Here is a 22,516-nt window from a genome sequence, read left to right as displayed (position 1 = left end):
GAGGCGCAGAGCCGCGTCACTCTGCTCCACTTCCAGACGCTCAAGGTGCAGGACCGCCGCTCGGCTGCGGAGATCGGCGGCGCCGCTGCACCCCGGCCTTATTTCCCGCTTTCTGACGGTTTGTCTGCGTTCTCCCTCAGAGCTCCTCGCCCCCGGGAGGTCCACGCTGCATGTCAGAGGCGGGTTGCTCTGCAGAGCTCCAGCCCGCGGCCTCTCCTCACAAGCCCTCCATTAGTGGGTCAGCTGAATGCTGCCGGAGCGCTCCAGCTGCACGCTGGCTGGGGCCATTAGGAAACGGACAAAAGCCAGCAGAGGACGGGGGCGGGAGGAGGAGGGGGAGTGTGGGACAAATAGAAAGAGCAAAACGCTGCAAAATGCAGCCAATAATTAATATGGCATTACTCAACTTGAATGCCAGGGCCGAGCAACATAAAGGAGAAGTCAGAGGCTTTCACTGAAGAGCAGGAGGGCCGGCAGGGGATAAAAAAAGCCCTGAAAAGCCCAGTTAAGCACACGACCACCGCAAGGCTATCGTTTCCCCGTCGATGTGCCAGAATGAGACCTCTAAAAAACACACAGTCCAACCGGTAAAAAGCAAACCTGACTCGGGCGTGAGTGTATCCCGCAGGTGGAAACGTTACCGAGCAGCCCCCGAAGTCTGGAGTCATCGTACGAGGCATGACGATCGTCACACCTTCCGAAATGATCGTGCTTCTAATTTCGGCAGCTTCATGCTCAGCATGTTCGAGCTATTTTCTGCTTTTTTTATCTCTGTGACAATCTCCAGAGAGGACACACACACACACGCACGCACACACACACACACACACGAGGCACTCGTCTTTAGCCGGAGGAAGGGAAATAACCTGATTCCAAGATTAAACTGCTCATAAACATAACTTTATCCATGATACAAAAGGGAAGTTAGTCATAGATAGTCTACTTTATGTATAATTACCGCTAATGGAAACATGCACAAAGCACAGCAGCTTCTTCAAGAAAGGGTCAACTGAACATAATTAATCTTGTGAAAATGCTGCATCACTGAACAAAACATCCAAGCTGGTTGAGCCAGAAAAATCGGTCTGCAACTTAAAATACTTTCACCAGTCCTTCAAATTATTTAGTCAAACCTGGAACAGAAACTTTAATTCAATCCTATTTTTTTCTTAAAAGCCAGTTTTACATCCACAGGTGAAGGAGCGTGGAAGCTCAGGTTTCTGTCCCATTGTCTGCCCCACATCTGATTCCACAGATTCTGTAATTACACCAGCCGTCTCTGAGTGACGGAGGCTCTCGCCGCTCCGGTGTCCGTTTACACCTGGACCAAACCCAGACCAGCGGCGAGCGCTGCGGTCGGGCCGAGAGGTCACGAGCCGGCGCGGTGTGGTTGTCCTGGTTCGAATCCCTGAGTGACGAGGCTCTCTCTCTCTCTCTCTCTCTCACCTCAAATGCCTCTCGATCGCCTCCCGATGCTACTGGTGACGAGGATTCCTGGTCACGGGAAGAGGTGGCGCCGGGCCGACTCATTTCCCTAATGTGGAAAGATCAGGATACCAGAGGCGGTGTCCTAATGCCCTTACAACACAGTGACCATTTCATTTGGAGGTAATTAATCATCCTGAAGTAAAGGGCAGCCAAACTAATTTATGCCTTCACTTAAAAGGGTTCATCTTATGTCAAGCTTTCGCACCGATCCTGAAAAGTTCAGAAGGTTTCGTGGCCAAAACAGGTTTAATTAGAACCGCAGTGCTGTGTTCTAAGCCTCGTTATTGATGACACCAGTACATATCCTGTTGCATCTTTATAATATGCATGAATAAAGCCGAAGCACGATATAGTTCGATACCACGTAGTACTTAATGACTCCTCGGCTCACCTGCTGGGAAACCAATATCTGTGACGGGGAGATTGAATTAGGGATCCGGTGCAAAGATGGATTACCGCGCACATGAAACACTCGTGTCCCGAGCTTCACTTTAAACCGATGCCAGCCAGCTTTAAAATTAATGAGCGAGGAGCTCCGTGCTCAGCCACACAGCTCGACTAAAAACCAACATTTTCCACCTTTGAACAAAGGCAACAGAAAAACACCAACGGCTAAACGAAGAATTACACTGGGAAAGGCATGTGTGACCAGTAACCGTGTCTGGAGAACAAACAGAGCGTTTTCATGTCAAACTATATCAAATAAAAAAAAACAAATTTTTCACAATATAGCAGGAAATAAATCTGTTGGATGCTTCCCTGCATGCCTTACTTCTTTAAATTTAAATGACAGGTAACAAAACACATTTCTACAGAAACATCATGACCTCTGATCCACTCATATGCAGATTAGAGACACGTAACACTGATGGTTTTCCAGCACGAGAGGTATCCGCAGATTATTTCAGATTTATGCAGCTAGTGGAAAGATTAGGTTACAGCACGGCAGCAGGATTTCAACTCTACACCATCATTTTATCTTTGGCCAATGGGACATATGGACCACCGTCCAGAAAAGTCCTCTCCCAACAGAGTCATGATACCTGTGAAGCAAGTGTCCCTCCAGAGGAGAAGGGTTTATATGTGAACGGAGGACACACAGGCTCTGGGTCTGCTCCACCCATGTGTGAAGTCAGTGTGTGTTTGTGCGAGTTCTTGAGTTTCAGGGAATAGAGGATGCAATCGGATTTAGCTGTCGACTGTGTACAAGTCAAGACGGAGGGATTAAAAGAAAGGCTGCTCTCTTCCTGATGGTGAGGTCTCCAAAAGGCCACCTGGAACCAGACCTTCAGAAATCAAGAAAACCAAGGTGGTTTTCCTGAGATGGAAAAGCCAACGGTGATTCTCTTTAAGCTGATGTAGTCCCCTCAAAGAGACAAGACTCCCACTTATCATCTCGGATAATAGGGATAAAAAGACTTGAGTGGGTAAAAAGCGATTTCTAGAACTGCAAGTGTCCCTCAAGTTTAGAAGGGTGTTTAAAAAGCAGAAAAAATGCAATATTTCCTCATAGAAATTGTCTCAATCACTGTGCATATGTCATATTTAATAAAAGGAGAACTGGCAAACAAGCAACTGATAACTGAATTAAAAAATGATCAATAAATTCTACTATAAAGTTATTTAGTTACATCCAAGTGCCCCGACTTTCTCCTGAATAGCTAAGAAGTAGCACGAACAAGAACCTATTCAGTCCAAAAGATCTTGACCTTGAACCACCACAATGGCTACGTTTACATGCAGGTAAAATTCGTGTTCAGGTCAATATCTGGGTTTCTGAAAAATTAGGAAAACCCCGTTTACATGCTGTAACAGACAGAGAGTTACCCCGTTTACAAGTCAGCGCATTCAATCGGGATATCCCTTTCCAAACCACGGCGCACGTCATGCTGTTCTCAAAACAAAACAGCTCTGACCGGAGCGGCTTTGTGTTGCCAGATTGGGTGGAGTTTCCGCCAAAACAAGCTTCTTTATTAAACACGTTGGATGGGTTGATTAAATGATTATGTGTTTATGACGTGTTTTTTTTAATCATACAAACACGGTTTTAACGTGCATTTTTAACCAAGATGGGGGTTTGGGCTGCTTTCTACGAGTTTCAGATGTTTTTACGGTCTATATAGACAGAACTGGCAACCTCCTCCACTGGTCTGCAGAGGCAGACGCTGCTGCGGTGACTCCATTCTGTAGACGGAACGCAGACAGAACAGTTGTTCTGTTGTACATGATTTTTCTGCAGGCCGTACAAGTCGCCAACGTTCAGAAGGAAGCATGTGCGATGTGCGCGCTCAGAATAACAGTTCGTATCGTGCGTCACGGAAGCCTCACACGGACAAAAGTGTGGTGAGTTTCGCGCCTACTCGTTGCTGGACTCAAAAGACCATGATTCATTGCGGATGGGAGCATGCGCAGAGCCAAAAACAATGTCCCTTTACTCGTTATCTGTTTACATGGCGGCACTTTCGAGTTTGAAAAGGAGTAACCCAGCGGTCTTTATCGGGTTTTACAAATCTCGAAAATGAGCTTTTCCGGGTTTTGGTGGGTGTTTACATGGCCACACGCTACTGGGTTTCGAGTTTGAAAAGGGTTTGAAAAGGGTTATTGGCTGCATGTAAACGTACTGAATGAAAAGCCTCAGAGAGAAGGCGCTGCTCAGAAATCACCAGGTCACAGTGGCGAGGTTCAAGGTGGGGTTCATCAGGGATCAGATATGAGCCCCCTTTTTTCTGCAGTGGACAGAAAAACAGGCTGTTTGCCGATGACAACGCAATCTATGGTGAGAGAAGAAGGTAGGAAGAAAAGAACCTGGAAAGACTGAACTCTGCACGGGAGAGAAACAGAATGAAGATCAAAGATAGAATATCAGGATGAAGAAGAAGAGGTAGAAGACATGGGAATGGAGTGAGATGATGACAGATTATCAGTCATAGTCACCTCTGAAGGGCGTAATCTAAGAAGGCTTGACTTTTGTGGTAGCAGAAGATCCCCAGTTCATTTATAAGTCAGAGTGAACTCGTGTTTAAATCTCCTGCAGACTCAGGCTGTGACAGGCGGAGGCTTTCAAAAAGGCCACATGTCAATAGCTGAACTGGCATGGCCACTAACATTGTTCTGTTCAGAGCAGCTCTGGGAGTGGCTGCCTCTGTCTGCATTGTTGCCCGGGGCGGAGGAGACGCTCACAAAAAACTCAGACAGGAAATGCCCCGTTAGATATTTACGCTCATGTCTCAGGGACTCGAGCATGACAGGAAGCTTTGCATAGCTTTGGCTACGGGCCACCCTGTCCTTGCACCGGAGGCTGGGCGCTCATCCAAGAAGTCCCAGACTCAAGACACCGAGGTTGGGCCACCCTGCCACAGATGGCCCTAATGGGGTCCCAGAAGAACACCAGGCCAAATGATCCCCAAAGGCTTTTTAGACAACAATCGTCCCAGCCGTGATTTACGGGTAGAGTTTGCAAACATTGGGCGCCTTGGCCAAGAGTGACTCGTCGGTCGAATCTCACAGCCAATCACAGCTTCTTCTGCTAGAAAACCTTGTTCATCTTGTGAAGAGGAAACAAGAACTTTTATATAAAATCAATTCAAAGTAACAATACGCAACATCTAAAGCATCGGCACAACAATGCAATCATGAAGTAAAAAAAAAAAAAAAGTTTTCATCACACTCCTTTGATAATTCGAAATAAATACTGGTATGTTCTGAGGCGTGGAGGCATTAACTGTGAATAACCTCCCTACATAAAGTCAATGCTGCTGCTCAATTACTGTAAGAAATGAATCACAGCATGAACAGCCAGCCCTGTGGCTGCATTCAGCGCCGAGCCGCATCACCTCTCTGAAATGTGCACTTGTTGAAGGTCTGCTTTACCTGCAGTGTCATGTTTCTAGAGGAGCGGTCTCCACCCTCGGGGGATTAACCGTGGGGCAATTCTGCAACCCAACTGCGAGAAACCAAAGAGCTTTCTTTTCCTTAACACATCAATCCAAAAGGAAAATAAGCTAACTGTGGTAGAACAGAGATACCCCTATAGAATGATACTTAATGAGGATCTAAAAAAATAAAATTACTTCCAATCTCTGTTTTCAGAAAGCCTTTATTCTATATGGTTCTCACTGGTGCCATTAATAAATACCAATGGACTGACTGACAGGAAAAAGCCTCTAAATCCTTTCAATGAGCCTCTGGTGACATGTGGTTAATGGAGCACCCGTGTCCACAAGGAGTTCAATGTCAAACCCACCGCAATATCAGTACATATCCCCCGCCGGCGACGAGGCGACCGCAGGTCTGAGGAAACCACGGATGGAGGAAGAGCAGCAAGGTGACCCACGCTCATTTACAGCATCTGCTCAGGATCGAAGGAATGACGCTGCACCATCAGACTCACAGCAACTCCAAGCGGTCTATGCTTCACATTTAGACTCCCAGTTCCCCGTTAAGGCCGTCATAATGAGAAACAGCCACGTAAGGACAAACTGATCACAGTTAAAAGTGATGAAACCCTTTCATCAATATGAAAAATATGGAAATACCTTTTTTAAACGGTGCAGTTTTTATAACAAACCACCCACGTTAGGGAACATATGGTGAACCGGTGGCCTAACAGTAGGATGATGGTCACGTTGATGATTTTTTGAACATGCGTGAAGCCTAAACTACTCCGATTCACTGTAGAAAATATCTAATGCATGTTGATCAGAATCAAACATTCGATCAATCCCTTCCAGTTTCTTTGATCCTAACAGGACTGAGTGTAAACTACAAATGTCTCGAAGCAAATTGAAGGTTAAGGAACCAGCCAGATGAGCAGAAACAACGCAACATATTACTTGACTCGCCACAGATAACTTCAAGCTCCCTGACGTACCCTGTCCTGCAGGTAAACGAGGACTCTGCGCTCCTCCTCCCTGACCCCTTTATCCAGCTCATCCATCCTCGCCGTCCGCCAAACGCTAATGCCTCAACCTCCCTGGTCCTCCCATGAGAAGCCGACAGGTGCAGCGATGCTGCTGCTTCATTAAACCAGGTCTGCCTGGAGAACCACTGACAGCGTGCTACTTACAACCCTTTAGCTTTTTAATGCCTCTTATTCCCTATTAAACACATGCATCTCATGTTTAATGTACAAAATGTTCCTGCATTCCATACATTCATCAGCTCCAAGTGTCGAAACGCTGGAAGCAGGAAGCGGAAGATGAAAGAGCGAGCGGCAGCTCGGCTCTGCACTGTATCGGGTTGTTGTTGTTCGCATGACTCGAATGAGTCGGTCTGGACCGACAATATCTCAGAATGCGCACACGATGACGTCAAATACCGCATACTCCTGATAGCATGAGCGCTTCTTATCTGCAGAATGCACGGCGGCATCGTGTCCTGTCATTACTTTAGTGCCAGTGAGACCAGCCGACACGAAATATTGATCCCCATCAGTTAATGGCAAAATTATCTTCAAGGCCTGAAGAAAATCTCAAAACAGTCTTATGGAGGAAAGATTCAGAGCTCTTAGACAGTAATGGAGGAGTGTCCAGGTTTATAAACTTGTCCTTCCTTTCCATAATAGCAAAAAAGTCATGTCTGGCACAAATAAATAGAGTTAAAATGGCATGTTGTGACATGAAACACTTTGCTGGATGTGCCAGCGCTCAGACTGAGAATATCTCTGGATCGAGGACAGAGTCCACATGTCTGCATCTGCAGGTAATCGCATTTTCTTACACGGTCCGAAAACATGCATTTTAGCTTATCTAGTGCCTCTAACAGGTGTAAATATGAGCGACTGGTTGTCTTCTTGTTTGTCGTGGACGGGCTGGTGAGCCTTCCACAGCGGACTCTGTCCGCTGAAGTCCGCAGGGATGGACGACGGCATCCAGGAACACTAACACCCTGCTTCCTTATAAAACACATAGTTTTTGCTTTTTCTGTTCCAAAAAGTTTCATGTTTGCACGGGAACGTATGAAAAAGTTACAATATGGATTGGGAGTCAGGGCACGGTGGAAGCCGCCATATTGTCCATCTGCTCGCTCGTGTGCAGTAGCAGCGTTTCGGAAAACTTGTGTTTGCTCCCGTTTCCACAGGAGGGTATTTTACACCAGTTTATCTAATCCAGGTGTTCCAGATGTAGAAAGGTAAAGTCAGGTCACCCAAAAAAGAAAAAAAAAAATCCTCCTTGACCTGAAAAGCCTCTAACTTTTGATACTCTAATGATGGGCTCCTGTGTGTGATTTATCGTCCCAACTGGAAAGAATTCCCCCGAGGGGGCAAATCAATCCCATTTCTAGAAAAGGAGACAACCGCATGTTCTGTAAAATATCACATTAGTCAGACGCCGAGCAGCGGCCGAGTCTCACTGGGAAAAATAAAGCATAAAGCAGCCTGAGAGCAAGCCGGAGCCCGGTGCAGCCTGACCGACAACGGCGACGATATAAAGAGATTTACGTCTTTGCAGAGGCTGTTTATCTGCTGAGGAGGAAGCACACTGCAGTCCCCTCAACCCCCCAGACCACATCTTTACATCACAGCCTCCTCAAGCTGCAGAGAAGGAGGATCTGCTCCCACGCTGCTCTCCCATCATGCCTCTGCACTTACTGTACCACACTACAACTCCGAGCAGGAGGAGGAGGAGGAGGAGGATGGAAAGAGCAGAAAGCACATCTCCTGAAACATTTATAGAGGCCTGCAACAGGAGACAACAGGAAGAGAGGGACGCTCCGGTGGAAAGAAAGCAGTGCTTCAAAAACAAACAGAAAACCCAAAAGGAGGGCATGATGGCAGCAGCGTGCACAGGATGAGGCTTCAAGCAGGAAGTCACATGGACTTTCACAATCGGCCCTGCCCATGCCTGTCTTAATGACGAAATCCCAAAAAGACCAAATGAAATCAGCCTGGAGGAGCGTCTGAAAACCACCAGGGACTGAAACACGCATTCATAAACCCAGGCACATGTACCGGAGAGCGACGAGTTAGCCAGCCTGCAACAGTAATGAGCTCCTCTTCCCATCCGGATCCAGATATCTGAGCACGACACGCCTACGTCTGTCTCATCTGAGAGGGTGATACAATGTCCCACCAAAACACACACTTCATCACACACACTGAAAACACCTCCACCAAACCAACCACAACATCTCTTGAGCCAGTGGTGTCAAGCATAAGGCCCGTGGGAAAGAAGACGGCCCACAAGAGGCTCCAGCCCGGACAACGAAATCACCAAGCAAGTTGTAAAAATTTCAAGGAAAATGTTGATTTCTCAACATTTCTGGAGAGCAGCGGACAGAACGCAACACCGAGCTGATCGCTGTCTCGCTGCTGTCAAACCAGCCCCAAAGCCACGCTGTCAGGCTGAATATGTGAAAACACGCATTATGCAACAGCTATAGGAGAAGCGTTTCAGACATTTCAATGCATTTTGCATCATCAAAATTAGCCTTATATTGAGAATGAAGTCATATTCTTTCGCAATCATTTCTTTTTTTGCAGGAATATCAACATTTTCAGCATGTATACGCTGCCTCACAAGCAAAGAAAATCTTTAGTTTAAATCTAAATCTTATTTTTGCACTATTTCACCAGTTTGGCCAACTGAAGATGAGGCTGGAGTGTGAATCCATGTGGATGCTAAAAACCAAGCTGGAGCACGTTGGGCCCAGACCCGAGTGGGGGGGGGGGGCTTAAACGCTTCTAGCCCACATGGCAAACCACAAACACCTCAACAGAGAGCCCACCATAGAGAGATGCACTCCAAAAACACTATCGTATTTCCACACAGTTATCCATGAAACAGACCTTCTCAAATCTGTGCAAACCTCGGGGTAACTACGTCAAGCCAGACACTTGAGCGGTGAGTCACTTCTGGTCACTGCCTTCACAGCAGAACTGGGCGGAGAATCACTTCTCCACCCAGAGGCTGTTTGAACTTCCAACAAACTCAAACCTTTGGTTAAGAACCACCAGCTGGGACAAAACTGGATGTTTCTCACTTTTTACATTAATAAAACAAACAAGTAAGGCTAAAATAAACACAAGAGAGTGCTTAACTATCGTAACCACCACAAAAACCTGAAAACCCAGTGAACTTCAGACTGCTGTGGGCGTTCAAACAAAAAAAGATGAATAATCATCAACTAATTACTCATCTTAATTCAAAATTAAAAAAACTAACTTACAGAGGAAGTTCAAAGAAACAACCATGTAACCAATGACCATAAGAGCTTTAAAATGTCAAACAGAACTCAGACTACACACCCGTCCACTAACACACTGCACCTTTGTTCACTGAGTTAACACACCTGTCTTCTCATGCTGTATGTCTTGTTTCCTGACTTCCTATTTTACTGATGGTTGGAGTTTAGACTGTTGCCAGTTTTTAGCTTGAACTTGGTCTAGTTTACTTTTAGTTACAGCCAATGGAAATGGAATTTCACATTAATTTAGTGTTTTAACCGGTTTCTGAGTTCTGATCCAGGACATTCCGCGGACTGAATGAATGGAAACGTGACCTGGAAGCCTCCAACAGGTGCCAAACTTGTTTTAACGCTCGATATTTTCTGATAACGTGTGTCTAGATGTGATTTCTGCTGGTGTGTGTGGGTTCTCTCCCGCCTGCCGCTGCGGTCTGGCCGGGCGCCGCTGCCCGCCGCCCCGCCGCCCCGCGAGCCGGAGGCGGCCACGCGGCGCGGCGCTGCCTCCGCACCGCCGCCGCCCCGCGTTCCGGTCCACACCGACACCGACGGGCCGTGATACAGCCCCCAATAAATAAATAAATAAATAAATAAATAAAACGCCGTTATTCCTCCACAAAGCGACGCCGACTCGGCGTCCCCGTCTCCCGGCGTGGTGGATGCTCCCTTTCCCGCCGCTCCGAACACACCGCGACTAAAAAGAGCCGCAAAGCCCGGAACGATGCTCCAACGGCGGCGAGCCGAGGCGGACTCCCCCGGTCCCCGAATCCTCACCGGCGACGGTGGAAACCAGGCGAAAAGAAGCCGATAAAAAGCGCTTCCTACCGCGGACATGAGGGGCTGCTGCTGCTGGATGCTTCCTCCCGCTGCGGCTGAGCGATGCAGCGGCTGCGGCGCCTCGCCTCCTCCCTCCCGCCGCCGCTGGGCGCAGGCTGCTCGGACGATTCCGGGGTGAAACGCGGCCGGTCCGGTCCGGTCCGGTCGGGTCCGGCGCGGCGCGGCTCTGTGGCGGGGCTGCAGCGGCGACACGCACCGCGACACAAGCTCTGTAAGAAGGGCGTGTCACCCCGTCGTGGGCCCTCCCCTCGCCCCGCCGTGGGCGGACCAGCTCGCCCCGCCGCGGACCCTCCTCTCACCCCGCCGGTGCCTGCCACAGCGGCGCCGGACTCCCCTCAGAAATCTGCCCATTCTGCGTGGCTCGGCTCGTGTGCGGGCTTCACTTCCAACCCGAAACACCAAAATGTGGATGTGGCCTCAGGATACCCGTTTAGTCAATTCGGCTTGTTTCAAACACCTGGAAAAGCGTGTTTAATTGTTTTAAACCCCACTTGGAGGAGTGGGGTGCTCAGTTCGCAGTCAGGGCAAAAAGACTTTCTTTGAAGTTTTTTGTTCAGCTTTGTTAAATACCAGTATACACTTGATTCATGCTTATACCTTAAAGAAAAGTACACTGATCCTGAAGGGGAATGTCAAAAATCTACTAAAGGAATATTCAACAATGAGAAACATCTTCAGAATGAACTGGGACATATCAGTGATGTGACCCGGGGTCATTGGGTGTTTCAGCATCAAAGCCCTTCACCCAGGGGACCCAGGTAGATTAAACCAGCACCACCCAGCTTCACTTGCACCTTCAGTTGTCCCTCTCCTGCGATGCCCAGTCCACAGCTCTGCAGAGCAGAGTGAACATCCTGCAGCCCACTTTCATTCAGGTCACCAGACGCCCTCCGGCCTCTGCTCCTACACTTCTCCAACTGCTCCCGGTACTTGGCCCACCTCCTCAGTGCTCTCCTCCCGGGGCGCCGGTAGTTCCATCAGATGTTCTGAAGCTTCAGAGGTGATGGCCGCGTCCGGCTGAAGCGATGAGCCTGCGGTGAGCTGCAGGAGCTCCAGCTGCTCCGGCTTGCAGCTGTGTGGAGGAGGGCCACGGCACGGCCCTGGATGTGCTGTGGGTTTGGAGCGTGGTGGTGCTTGCTGAATCTATTCTCAGTGTTGGACAGCTAAGGAATAGATGTTCTGACGTCCTTTGAGCAACGGATACAGGAAGATATTTCACTATTTCGCCAGATGTTGGAGATTTGCTGGGTTCAGTGCTAAACGTTTGTGAGCGTAATGTTCCTTAAAATAACATGAAACTGATGTGATTACTCTAATTCACAGGCATAACTCTAAACATCAAATGGACTGACACATTTAAAGCATCCGTAAATGTTTTGAAACACTTCCTGAATTATCTTCTTACATTAAGTGACCCCATTGATTCCTTTTAAATTGCAACTCCGCCGTTCATCACGCCAGGACAGGCCCTCAATATTGATGCTGACATTAAAAAAAAAAAAAAAATGCTTTCCTGGTTCCAAGTCACTTATATATAATTAAAATTATCAAGCGCTGGGTAATAAATATCATCTCACCGCTCAGAAGACACTTAAAACTTCAGTCTGTGCCATTATTCTGCATCTTTCAGCTTCGATTATGACTGGCTGTCTGTCAGGGTTTCACAGCACTCACTGTAGATGAAGGGCTCACATTTGGCATTTCGCTGACTGCGCAATAAATTCAACACGACTAAAATGGTGAAACACTGACTTAACTGTAAAGACAAGATCGACAAGATAGCACAGGCCTCAGCGAGTGTGGCGGAACGAGTTCTGCAGAATGAACAACATGCATCAGCGTTTGCATGCAGGCCTGGACTGTGGCTGAAGGTAAGGATGCAAACTTTCCAGCAGGTGTTTCTGCTTCAGAGTCTGAAGCTGTGGATGCTTCTTCCTTTGAGGTGATCTGTTTATTTAGAAGTAAAATGTCAGAAGATGAGGTCAAGTGACACGAAGGGGGCCAACATTTCCTGTTCTGTGAGAATTCTGGGAAGTTTCTCTGGCATCCAGCACAGAGCTCTGCAAAAAACAGCGTGAGTGATGTGAGGAGGAGTCTGATTTCATGTGGAAAAACTGCCCCCGGTCACGTCAGAGCCATCCATCAATCCTCTATACGTCCGTCTTTACGCAGCTTACAGGCGACACTCGGTGAAGGCAGGACGGGCCAGCAGTCCATCACGGCACAAACACAGATAAACACAACCTCACACACACCCGCTTGCAAAACTCTGGGGAATTGAGAGACACTTATTGACCCGTGAGCCTGACGTGTTCAGTGATTGGACGAGGCAGCAGGGCCGTTTAGCCCTTAATCCTGCATGTCTCTGGACCAAAAACACCGAATCTAATGTTGATTTCTTCATAAAGCTGATAAAAAGCCCGATCGTGAGCAGGTCACTGCAGCGAGAAGAGACCTAAACCGTGCAGGACGGCAGCTCTCCTGGACCGGAGGTGGACACATGTGGCTTAGAGGCAGCCAAATAGGCATAATTAGAACATGCAAATGTCCCCACAGCTCTCAAACAGTCAAATCAGTCACCATCACATACAAATAGCATTGTTTGGAGTTTATTTACTTGTTATACAATATATACTGGAGTTGTAGACAAGGACATAAAACGAATTCATTAATATTTGTAGCTTCTCCTCGCTGGCTGGTGAGTCAGAGGTGGAGGTGGAGAGGTGGATGTCTCCGTTCTGAAGATGGATGAAGTGTCAGGTTTGGGTTCAGGGATTCTCTCAGGATGAACTCGAAGCACTTTGTCTCACTGGCAGTAAAAAAAAAAAAAAGGCTAAAGAATGAAGGCGATTGGAGAGGGAGCACATCGGACAAACCATCCATCAAACACTGCTGGTGAAATCTGAGTCATGTCAGCTGTCAGTCGCATTAGTGTGTGTTTGTGGTGTGTGTGTGGTGTGTGTGTGGCGGAGACATGTCAGGATGTGTGTGTGTGGGGATCCGAAACTGTAAACAGTCATTTGTGCAGCTTAAATGAACAGCTTCAGCTCATAAAACTGTTGTTTCAACACAGACTTTCTGCAATACTTCTGAAATGATTTGAGCCTAACAGTGTATGAAATGACCTGTCAACACTTCCAAATGTGTTTGTCGGTCAATACAGACAACCTGATCAACACAGATTCTGTATGTATGTGCCTTTTGTATGGTTTATTGAATTTGACACTTCTGGTTTTTAAAACTCTGCTTTGATTCTCTTCTTTTTTCCACCTCTTGATTAATACATTTACTTAAAAAAAATCACAAGGATGTGCAAAACGAATCTGAACTGTGCACAAAAAACTCACAGCAATGATATTTATACACCCTGTGCAGTATATGCGCAATGTGGATTTTGAACCTGTGGTGTTCTGATGTGCAGCAACAGGATTTTAAGATCTTTTAGAGATATTTTAGAGATATGCATCACATTTGAGAAGGTTATCAAGCTACAAACTGAAATATTGAGAAGACGACTTAAAGGTACAAGATGTGCTCATCTGTACCGGTAAAACAGCAGACAGGTCTTGAAATATTCTTTCTCTGAGAACAAACCGGTTCATCCAGACCAAATCAGACTATGTCAACGAGTGGCCTAAAAAAAAAAGGCTGAAGCGCCACTCCATGTTGGTTTTCAGTGTGTCTCTTTAAGTCAGACATGCTGGACCGGAGCAGGCTGCTGGGCCTGTGATAAGCTTCTTGTTCTCCCAGTGGAGACACGAGTACAGCTCTGGATGGATTTTACCCCTGTGGTGAAACACAGGCAGCTTCCAGCAGCTTCCGGAAGCTTCCGGCAGGCTGCAGACAGCCTGGACCCTGCAGCCTCCACTGGAGGCCGAGGACGCCTCTCCATCCTCCTCCTCCTCCTCGTCACCTTGTCTTTTCAGCGTCCTCTTTCTCATAAAAATCACATTCAAACAGTAAAAACAAAAAATTCCTGCATCATCAAGCTGGTTTAAATATCTGCTTCCTGTATTTACATGAAGGTAATCATGTGGAAAGTCCCATATCCACAGCTTTGGAAGAGGTAAAAGTGGGGATTGGAAACAAGAGAGCAGAAAATATGTGACTCTAAAAGATTATTCTGTAATTTCTGACATTCTAGCAGCACTCTCTCTCCACAGCATTTTATAAGACTCGCTAATAACTTTATGTAAGTCCAGTAATTATGAAACCAGGCAGTGGAAGTCCTGGTCTACACTGACCTCTAGTGGAGACACAGCGACTGTGCAGGAGGAGATTTACAGCCGCTGAAACAGTCTCGTCAGGATACATGTAAATGTACGAGACGCCCTCATGTGGCCATGCAGCGATACTGCAGCCTCACAAATCACACTAAAGGCAGTGCAAACTGGAAGATCGAGGATTTTTGTGCAAACTACTCAAGATTTCATCTCCCTTGAGTAAATAAAAACAATGAAACATATAACCTTGCACTTATATGATCTAGACGCAGTAGAAATAAAACTAGTGACAGAAAAAGCTGCTTTTGTTGCAAATAAAGAATGTAGGACTCAACAGCAAGTCGTCCATGTTGTGTCAAGATTTTCTTTTATTGATTTTTTTTTGACAGCGTTTTCAGAGTATCATACAGGTAAACAAGATTTCTGCAAAAGTTAATATATCCATAGTGTTGCATTTCATAAAAATAGTTGCTCCACTTGCAGTCTTTGTGACCATGAATAGTACACCGAGTCGTATTTATAGAGATATCTGTTCAGGGTCTACACACTGCTAGAACACTACACAGTGATAGTGAGCTGCTGGGAGGGCACGCACACACACACACACACACACTCTCACACACGCACGCACACACACTGATTTGATTAGAAAACTGGATGGAGACAGGAAGCAGTGCAAAGGTTGAGCAGTTCGTCTAAATAAAGGTGCAGTCCTGTCAAACGATGAGCGGCGTTGGTGATTTTCTCCGTTCTGATTTAACCTCACAGGCCTCGTTCACACGTCTGATCGCTCCTCTATCCCTCAACACAATATTTCAATAATTCAAATCCCCAACCCTCTGTAATGGATTGTGTTTTAAAGTCAGGCGGCTTAGTCCCTGTGTAATTACGGATTACAATAGCAAACACAATGACTTGGCTCCCTTCGCTCTTTTAAACAGTTTTTAGTGCTTTCCTCCGGCAGGCGAGGGAAATCTTTTATTATTTCACTCGTATTGGCTTGGCTGTAGCGAAAACAAGACAGAAGACAAAACCATTTCGGTGAAGATGCTGTGAAGAGATGAGTGGACCGTTTGCTGAGCTTTTCCCTTCAACAGTCGTTTGTGTTAAAGATTTCGGGTCTTTTAGCATTTCTGCCGTTTCAGTGCAAACAGGCATCGTTTTGAAAACGCTGCAGTCAGTTCAGCTTACAGGAGGAGGGTGGCGATAAAGAGTAGCTGCCAGCCAGGCATAGCAAGAATAATTTAGGTAATTTAGCTTTGTTAGCATCTCACCACATTTTATTCCAATTCAAATCTTCTTGGAGTCTCGACCTGTTTCTCCATCATCCTTGTGCATCTCCAGCGGCGAGAAAAACACACTCAAGTGTTTGAAGTGTGTGTGCAAAACTGCACTTTTTGGCATTTTGTCAGCAAACTGCAGCTCCGACCCTTCAGGTTGTTTTCTATAAGTAGCGTCTATACTGCTGCAATCTCAGCCCACACCCGAAAACAAACATCACCTGTCAGTCTTCGTCCTGAAAGCATTTCCTCACGCAGCTGCAGGAGCGAAGCATTAAAGAGGAAATCATTTTGCTGCAGCACTCTGGCGGGTTTTTGTTTTTATTGCTGTTAACAGCAAATGCGTACTTCAGGAATGGAAAGCTTGACAGGAAACTCAGGACGGCCAAGCCGAGCAAACGGTCACTTCAGGATCGTTATATGAAAGAGTAAAGAAGAATAACCTTCAAGAACAGTCATAGATTTGCTTAAAAAAACCCCAAAACAAAACAAAACAACAAACAGGAAGCGTCTGAGGAGCTTTGGCATGGATATGTTCGCTCTGGAGACAGAACCATCAAAACTCAAACCCCGTTTACGTGACGTTTCAAGCGAAAACGCGTCGTTCCTGCCTTTTAGTTTCAGTAAAGTTTTACGTTTAGACTGCGACGTTTTGAAAACGATGCCCGTTTGGCCACTAGTGGGCGCTGTAGGCTGTTTCTGCGATGGAACCAAACACACAGCTGGATCGCTATTCCGTCTGACTATAAGACGAGACGACCCCGAGCGTTTTCAAAAAGTTCCACCGTGGCAGCCGTTTTCAAAAAGTTGCACTTTCAGTGACTCTGAGCACCGCTGTCGTGGAAACGGACCCACGAAAACACAACAAAAGCTTTGACGTTTTCACTTGGAAAGTTTGTGCAAACAGGGCCGAATCCAGCCGACAGTGAGCGACACGTTCACTCCTTCACTCACTCACTCGCTCATTCATTCAGTAGACAGGAATCCATCTGATTTGACTCATTTGGTTTGGTTTGCCTGCCGGCGCCTGATTTTCACCGTCCCGCGCCGGCGAACCTTCACGGAAATCAGAGGTGAGGAGAGACAAGAACAAAAGAGGGAGAGTGAATTCCTGTGTGGAACCGGCGCGTACAGCAGCCCGTCTGAAACCCTCGGGAGTGCGGCGTCGGTTGGCGATTCCACGCGGAAGCCGACCTGTGGGTCAGTCTAAGGCACTCGGCCCCTCGGTGGTACCACGGCCAGCTGCTCCTCCTCCTCCTCCTCCTCCTCCTCCTCCTCCTCCTCCTCCTCCAAGCACAAAAAAACAAAAGAGACAAACGGAGAGCCGAGTCGGCTGCGCCGGACTCGGGATGATTCAAACGTGGACAGACGATGCAGTCGGTCGCGGCGGGATTGTAAAAAAAAAAACCCCGACCTGCGATCACGGGGCTGAATGGGGTCCGTGTCGGGTCCCCCCCCACCACCCCACCCCTCCCCCGCAGCTTCATAATAAGGTTCTGTTTGCTTAAAGTCGATCTTATTTACAGGATGTTCCCACATATTCATACTCTTTATAATATATCTACGTCTAGAATCCTCTGACAGACTGCTCAGGCCCGCTCAGTCTCTTTTAAGGCAAAAGTTCCACTGAAGAGTAGATTTCATCTCCCGTCCTCCGTCCATTCGCTCCCATCAAAAACAGGCAAGCCGTCTTCTTAAAGTTCCTTTTCACAAAATAGACTCCACTGTGTAGATATTTATATATATTTATATATAAAAATTCAACGGTGCTCCCGTTGCGCTGCTGATATTTGCATGTTTGTGGGGGAAACGTTCCTCCGCCGCCACGCTACAAAGATCTGCTCTCTGTCCGTCTGAAAGTGGATGATTTTCCAGTTCTTAAGGTGGAGGGTGCAAAACATTTCCTAGAAAATAATTTAAAAGACAGTATCATAAATAAAAGTTTTCCAACGCGTGGTCCGGGCGCCCCCCCCCCCCCGCTCCCTCCCGCTGCCCTGTCGGTTGGGGGGTTGATGGAGATGAGTGTTATCTGCTGAGCGTGGACGTGCCGGCGCGCAGCGCGCCCGGCAGCCGGTCCGAGCCGGGGATCTTCCAGGGCCCGGGGGAGACCGTGGCCTTCCTGCCGGCGCCGGCGCTCCGGCCCCGGTCCGGCGGCTCCACCGGCTTCCCGCCGTCCCTGCCGTTCCCATTGGCGTGGGGCGGGTGGGGTAGTCCGTGGTCCCCGGCGCCCTTCTCCTCGGACCGCCCCCTGCCGCTCCGGGGGGGTCTGGGCTCCGCCCCCGCTTCCCCGTCGGGCCCGGGCTGCCCGCGCTGCGCCCGCCGCCCCTTGCGGGTGGACCTGCCACCCTCCTTCTTGGCGCCGGCCGCCGCCGGGCTCGGCGGCTCGGCCTTCTGGGGGCTCTTGGAGCGCTCCGTCCTGCCGTCTCGTGCCGCCGGGTCCCGGGGGACGTCCGGAGGCGGCGGATGAGGCGGGTCCGGGGCCGGCGCCGGCACCAGGTGAGATGGAGGCGATGGCATGGAGAGGCTGTCGATGGGCGGGGCTACTTCCGACAGGCTTGGGGAGGCTGAAGGGCGAGCATCCCATGGGGGGGCATTATCTGGAACACACACACACACAGTCAGTGATGGTCCGAGCACACACACACACACACACACACACACACACACACACATACACACACATGCAGTCCATATAACAGCTCGCACGCCGCTGCACAACCAATTACCGGAAACCGAGGAAGAACGGTCGCAGCAGCCTCCTCTACTCTACAAGCAGGACGCGTTAAGCAGCAGCGCGCGGCGATAACCTACTCCGGAACGCGTCGTCGGGGCGACTCCGCTTTTAGACAACATCAATCTGCCTCCCGGAGCTCTGCTTAAAGCCGCGGCCAATCTCAGGCCTTGGCGGAAAATCGAAAGCGGGTTTAATGAAATGGATGATGTGCCCAATAGGGTGGTGCTTCAGCGAGAATGGAAACCTCCAGGGCCTGGTGCCTCCACCCCCCCCGCCACTGTCCCTCTGCCCCCCGCCCCGCCCCCTCCCTTCCTTCACAACTGTCCACTCTCACGGACTGTTAGCTCCTGTCTCTGTGCCGGTAAACCATCGCTCATTTCCAGCAGTGGGGTGTCGGGGGGGGGGTGTGTGTGCTAATTACAAGTCGACAGTGGAGCATCTGAAGACGCAGGACGAAGCAGCGGCAGCTTTTCTTAACCTTAATCTGTGTGTTTGAGAGAAAACTCTGCTTATCACACGCTGCGCTCTCTTTGCCTTCATTTCTGCTGAGTCACTCCGAACTGCAGGAGTGGAATTGGCTCCATGTGGGACAGTTTTTACTCCCTACCAGCTGCCGTTTTTTCTTTAAATCCCAAAGCTAAGTGATGATTTTGACACACAGACCACAGAGGTGCAACACTCCCGGCCAACAACGTAATGATTCCAGCCATCCGAAAGGTGACGAAGCCGTAACGTAACTCACCAGAAGTTTAACCAAACATCGAATAACAGCTGATCTGATCGGGGAATTTCTGGGAAAAAATCTAAGCACTTACAAAAAATGGAACATATTTTTATATTTGATAATCAAAACTATGCAGAGTGGATGACACAGTCATCAGATTCATTCAGACTCTCGAAATTATTTAATTTTTTTAAATATTCTATTAAATTATTGGCTTGATTAGATTTAAAAATGTCAGAATCATTACGTCGTCAGTCATGACGGAGACTCTTCAAAACTCAAGCCACACACAAACAAGCAGGCGATCAAATTCATGCACATTCCCACAAAACCGTTCGGCTTCACACGGATCGTTTCCCTGAAAAGCATCAACCTGAAGCCAAATTCTGCACAGCGAATGATCAGAGTGAGATACGGATCTGCTGCGAACTGGGGGGGGTGAGGGGGGGGGTCTCCGGTGATGGAGCGCCGTGCTGACGCATCCCTGCTCTATCGCCCGCGGCACCACGCGAATTTCCAGAGAGAATAATCCGCTGCCGTATTTCACCTTTATCTCCGGCGGCTGATTCAGGGCGTCTTTCATCCTGCTGGGTGATTTATCCTTTCCTTCCAGTGGAAAGTCGCGCTCACTAATTCTACACCTCTCTGAGGGTTTTTTTCCTTAATTATTTCAAAATGTTGTCTTTTTGTTTTCCCAAGCTAACAGTAGTTAGGTGAACGGGTGGCGAACAAACACAGATGAGCACACAGAAGCCACAGCACAGACAGCCGGAGGAGTAAAACGTTGGTATGATCACAAACCGTGTCTTTAGAGTGGCCCATTAGGAAGAAATAGGGGGAGCCATGCTTGTCACTTTTCATGCACATGGAGAGACTGGAAGATACCATTCCTATAGAAGGGGAAGTAACAACCTAGACCAATCAATTAGTGATAGATCACTGAAATGGACAGAAGATAAACGAGTGTTAGTGGAGGTAGAAAAGACAAGAGAAAATGAGCTTCAACATCAGCAAGAGTATTAAGGACAGTAGATTTAACGTGTGTTTAAGAGCATGCCAGATTAATGTTCCCAGAGTTAATAGGAGGTAAAAGAGGAGGCCGTTCGGAGGAGGTGAGGAGTGGGGGCTCACCGTACTCCGGGACCTGGCCCGTCCCCCGCTTCAGCAGGAGGCGGACTCGCCTCCCGCCGGACTTGATGAGCTCGATGGCTCTGGCGTGGGTCATGTCCCGAGTGCTCTCTCCATTGATCTCAATGATTTGGTCCCCGACCTTCAAGAAGAGAGAAAAAGTAGTTTGTGTTTAACTTTCCGTAAAGCCGCCGTCGTCTGTCCCCAAAGTGTCCAGAAGTCTCTGAATTAAGTTACTTCCTCTTTTACATAGTTGGCTGTGTGCTCGCCATCCCAACAGACACTGTGGGAGAGAGAGAAAACTATCCGGAAGAGACACAAATTGAGTTAAAAAACTTTTTTAATGTGCTTAGGACTAAAAATCCCCCGCTGACTGTCGGCCAGATGCATCGGGACGAGGGAGGGAGGGAAACGCTTCCTGCGCCGGCCGCGGACGCCGTCCACACCGGCAGTTCACCGCTGCTGCAGCACCGCGTGCGAAACACGTCGACAGCGTAGGAAAACACTCCGCTGCAGCTCAGTGAGTCTTCTGCAAACTGATCACAGGTGTGATGCAGAGACGAGAGGCCGCAGTGTTCACTGCAGGCCTGTAGAGGCGCTCTAACGCTAAGAAACACAGAAATACCACAAAGAAAAGACTTAAAGCTCACATATGAAAGTGATGTGTTGATGCATTTTTTATTATAATTTTATTAATTATGGATTTTCGACAGTAACTTCAGGAGGGAAGCTGATCTCCAGTAAACATCCACTGCACAGAGATTCACTTCAAACATTACGAATGTCAGGCACTTTCTTCTTTTTCTCCTTTTTCCATCAACACTTGAAACCACGCCGCATTTTATTCCCTGGATTCATTACTTTATCTTTTGTAGCCCGTAACATTTCTTTAACTAATATTTCTCTTCACTAATATGGTTATTTGATGTCTACGGCCTTGCTCTGAGCGATTTATCTCTCAAGTGTCCAGTATACATTAATACAATTATACATCTAAATGTCAGTGCGACAGAAGCGGAACCTTCACCTTTGAGTATAAAGTGGAGGAAAAAAAAGCCAATTCAGAGCAGCATGAACTCCTTTCACACCTCAAGCTGCAGCTCTTTTCCAAACACCGTCAGTTTAATGCCGGTAATAATATCTGTTATTAGTTTTTATGCACAATAAATACAAGAAAACTGTCAAGATATTTTCAAAGGAAGGACAAAGTCATGAAAACAGTCTTTTTTCTTTCTTTTTCTTTTTTAAAGGCGGTTTAGCTCAGAGAGTGATAAACAGTGTGAGTCCAGCCCGGTGAAGCCGGCAGAGGATCAGGGTGTTCATGGATTCGACATGTCGATACAGCTCCGAGCAGCGAGCGTGAAGCCGGAGGCAGAGAGTCCCAACCGCAACAAATCAACACGGCTCCGAAGAAACCAGCAGCTCGTTCTACTGAAGGGAACTGATCTTTAACGTTCAACCTGTGTGGACGAAACAGGAGTAAGAATAAAGACAATTTAATGACGTGTGGTTTGATTACTTGACCTCTGGCCTTTATTGCTACTCCAAATAAAACCTTCAGGAATCCAGCAGGACTGATTCTGATGCAGAGGACACTGAACTGACTTCCACAGAAGCCCCGGCTCCCATGCAAATGATCAGAAAGTCTTTTCCCCAGTAAGTGGAGACTCATTTGAGGAGCGCTGTGATAGTTCCCCGTGCCGGACGCCTCCAGCCTCCGGAGGTCTCACCGAGTTTCGTCACATTCGGGACAACGCCGGGTCTCAGTGTTACGGCAGATCGGTGAAAGCGGCAGCAGAACGTAAACACCTTCCGACCCGCTGCCCTCCTCTTGATGCATGTGAGGGGAACGGAGGGGGGGGGGAAACGGGACGAAACGCGATGCCCAATTATGCTAACAAATGGAGCCGTCCTCCAGTGG

General features: G+C 48.0%; 2 protein-coding genes across 2 annotated transcripts in view; both read right to left on the bottom strand.

Annotated features, from left to right (window-relative positions):
• Nucleotides 1–10,723, bottom strand: part of si:dkey-97m3.1 (fatty acyl-CoA reductase 1) — a 33,168-nt gene extending 22,445 nt beyond the window's left edge. The window contains exon 1 of the mRNA XM_030113024.1: nucleotides 10,495–10,723. Coding sequence (XP_029968884.1) covers nucleotides 10,495–10,503 — 9 coding nt within the window. The 5' untranslated portion in view covers nucleotides 10,504–10,723. The remainder of the gene's footprint in view (nucleotides 1–10,494) is intronic.
• A 6,772-nt stretch (nucleotides 10,724–17,495) lies between these two features.
• The window catches only part of magi2a (membrane associated guanylate kinase, WW and PDZ domain containing 2a), a 162,050-nt gene continuing 157,029 nt past the window's right edge, over nucleotides 17,496–22,516 (bottom strand). Inside the window, 2 exon segments of the mRNA XM_030113200.1 lie at nucleotides 17,496–18,606; nucleotides 20,599–20,737. Of these exon segments, the coding sequence (XP_029969060.1) occupies nucleotides 18,035–18,606; nucleotides 20,599–20,737 (711 nt within the window). The 3' untranslated portion in view covers nucleotides 17,496–18,034.

Source organism: Salarias fasciatus, chromosome 17, assembly GCF_902148845.1.
Source record: "Salarias fasciatus chromosome 17, fSalaFa1.1, whole genome shotgun sequence".
In the NCBI taxonomy this organism is placed as follows: domain Eukaryota; kingdom Metazoa; phylum Chordata; class Actinopteri; order Blenniiformes; family Blenniidae; genus Salarias; species Salarias fasciatus.
The sequence above is the reverse complement of the archived record's forward strand: the minus strand, read 5'-3'. Positions and strand labels throughout refer to the sequence as shown.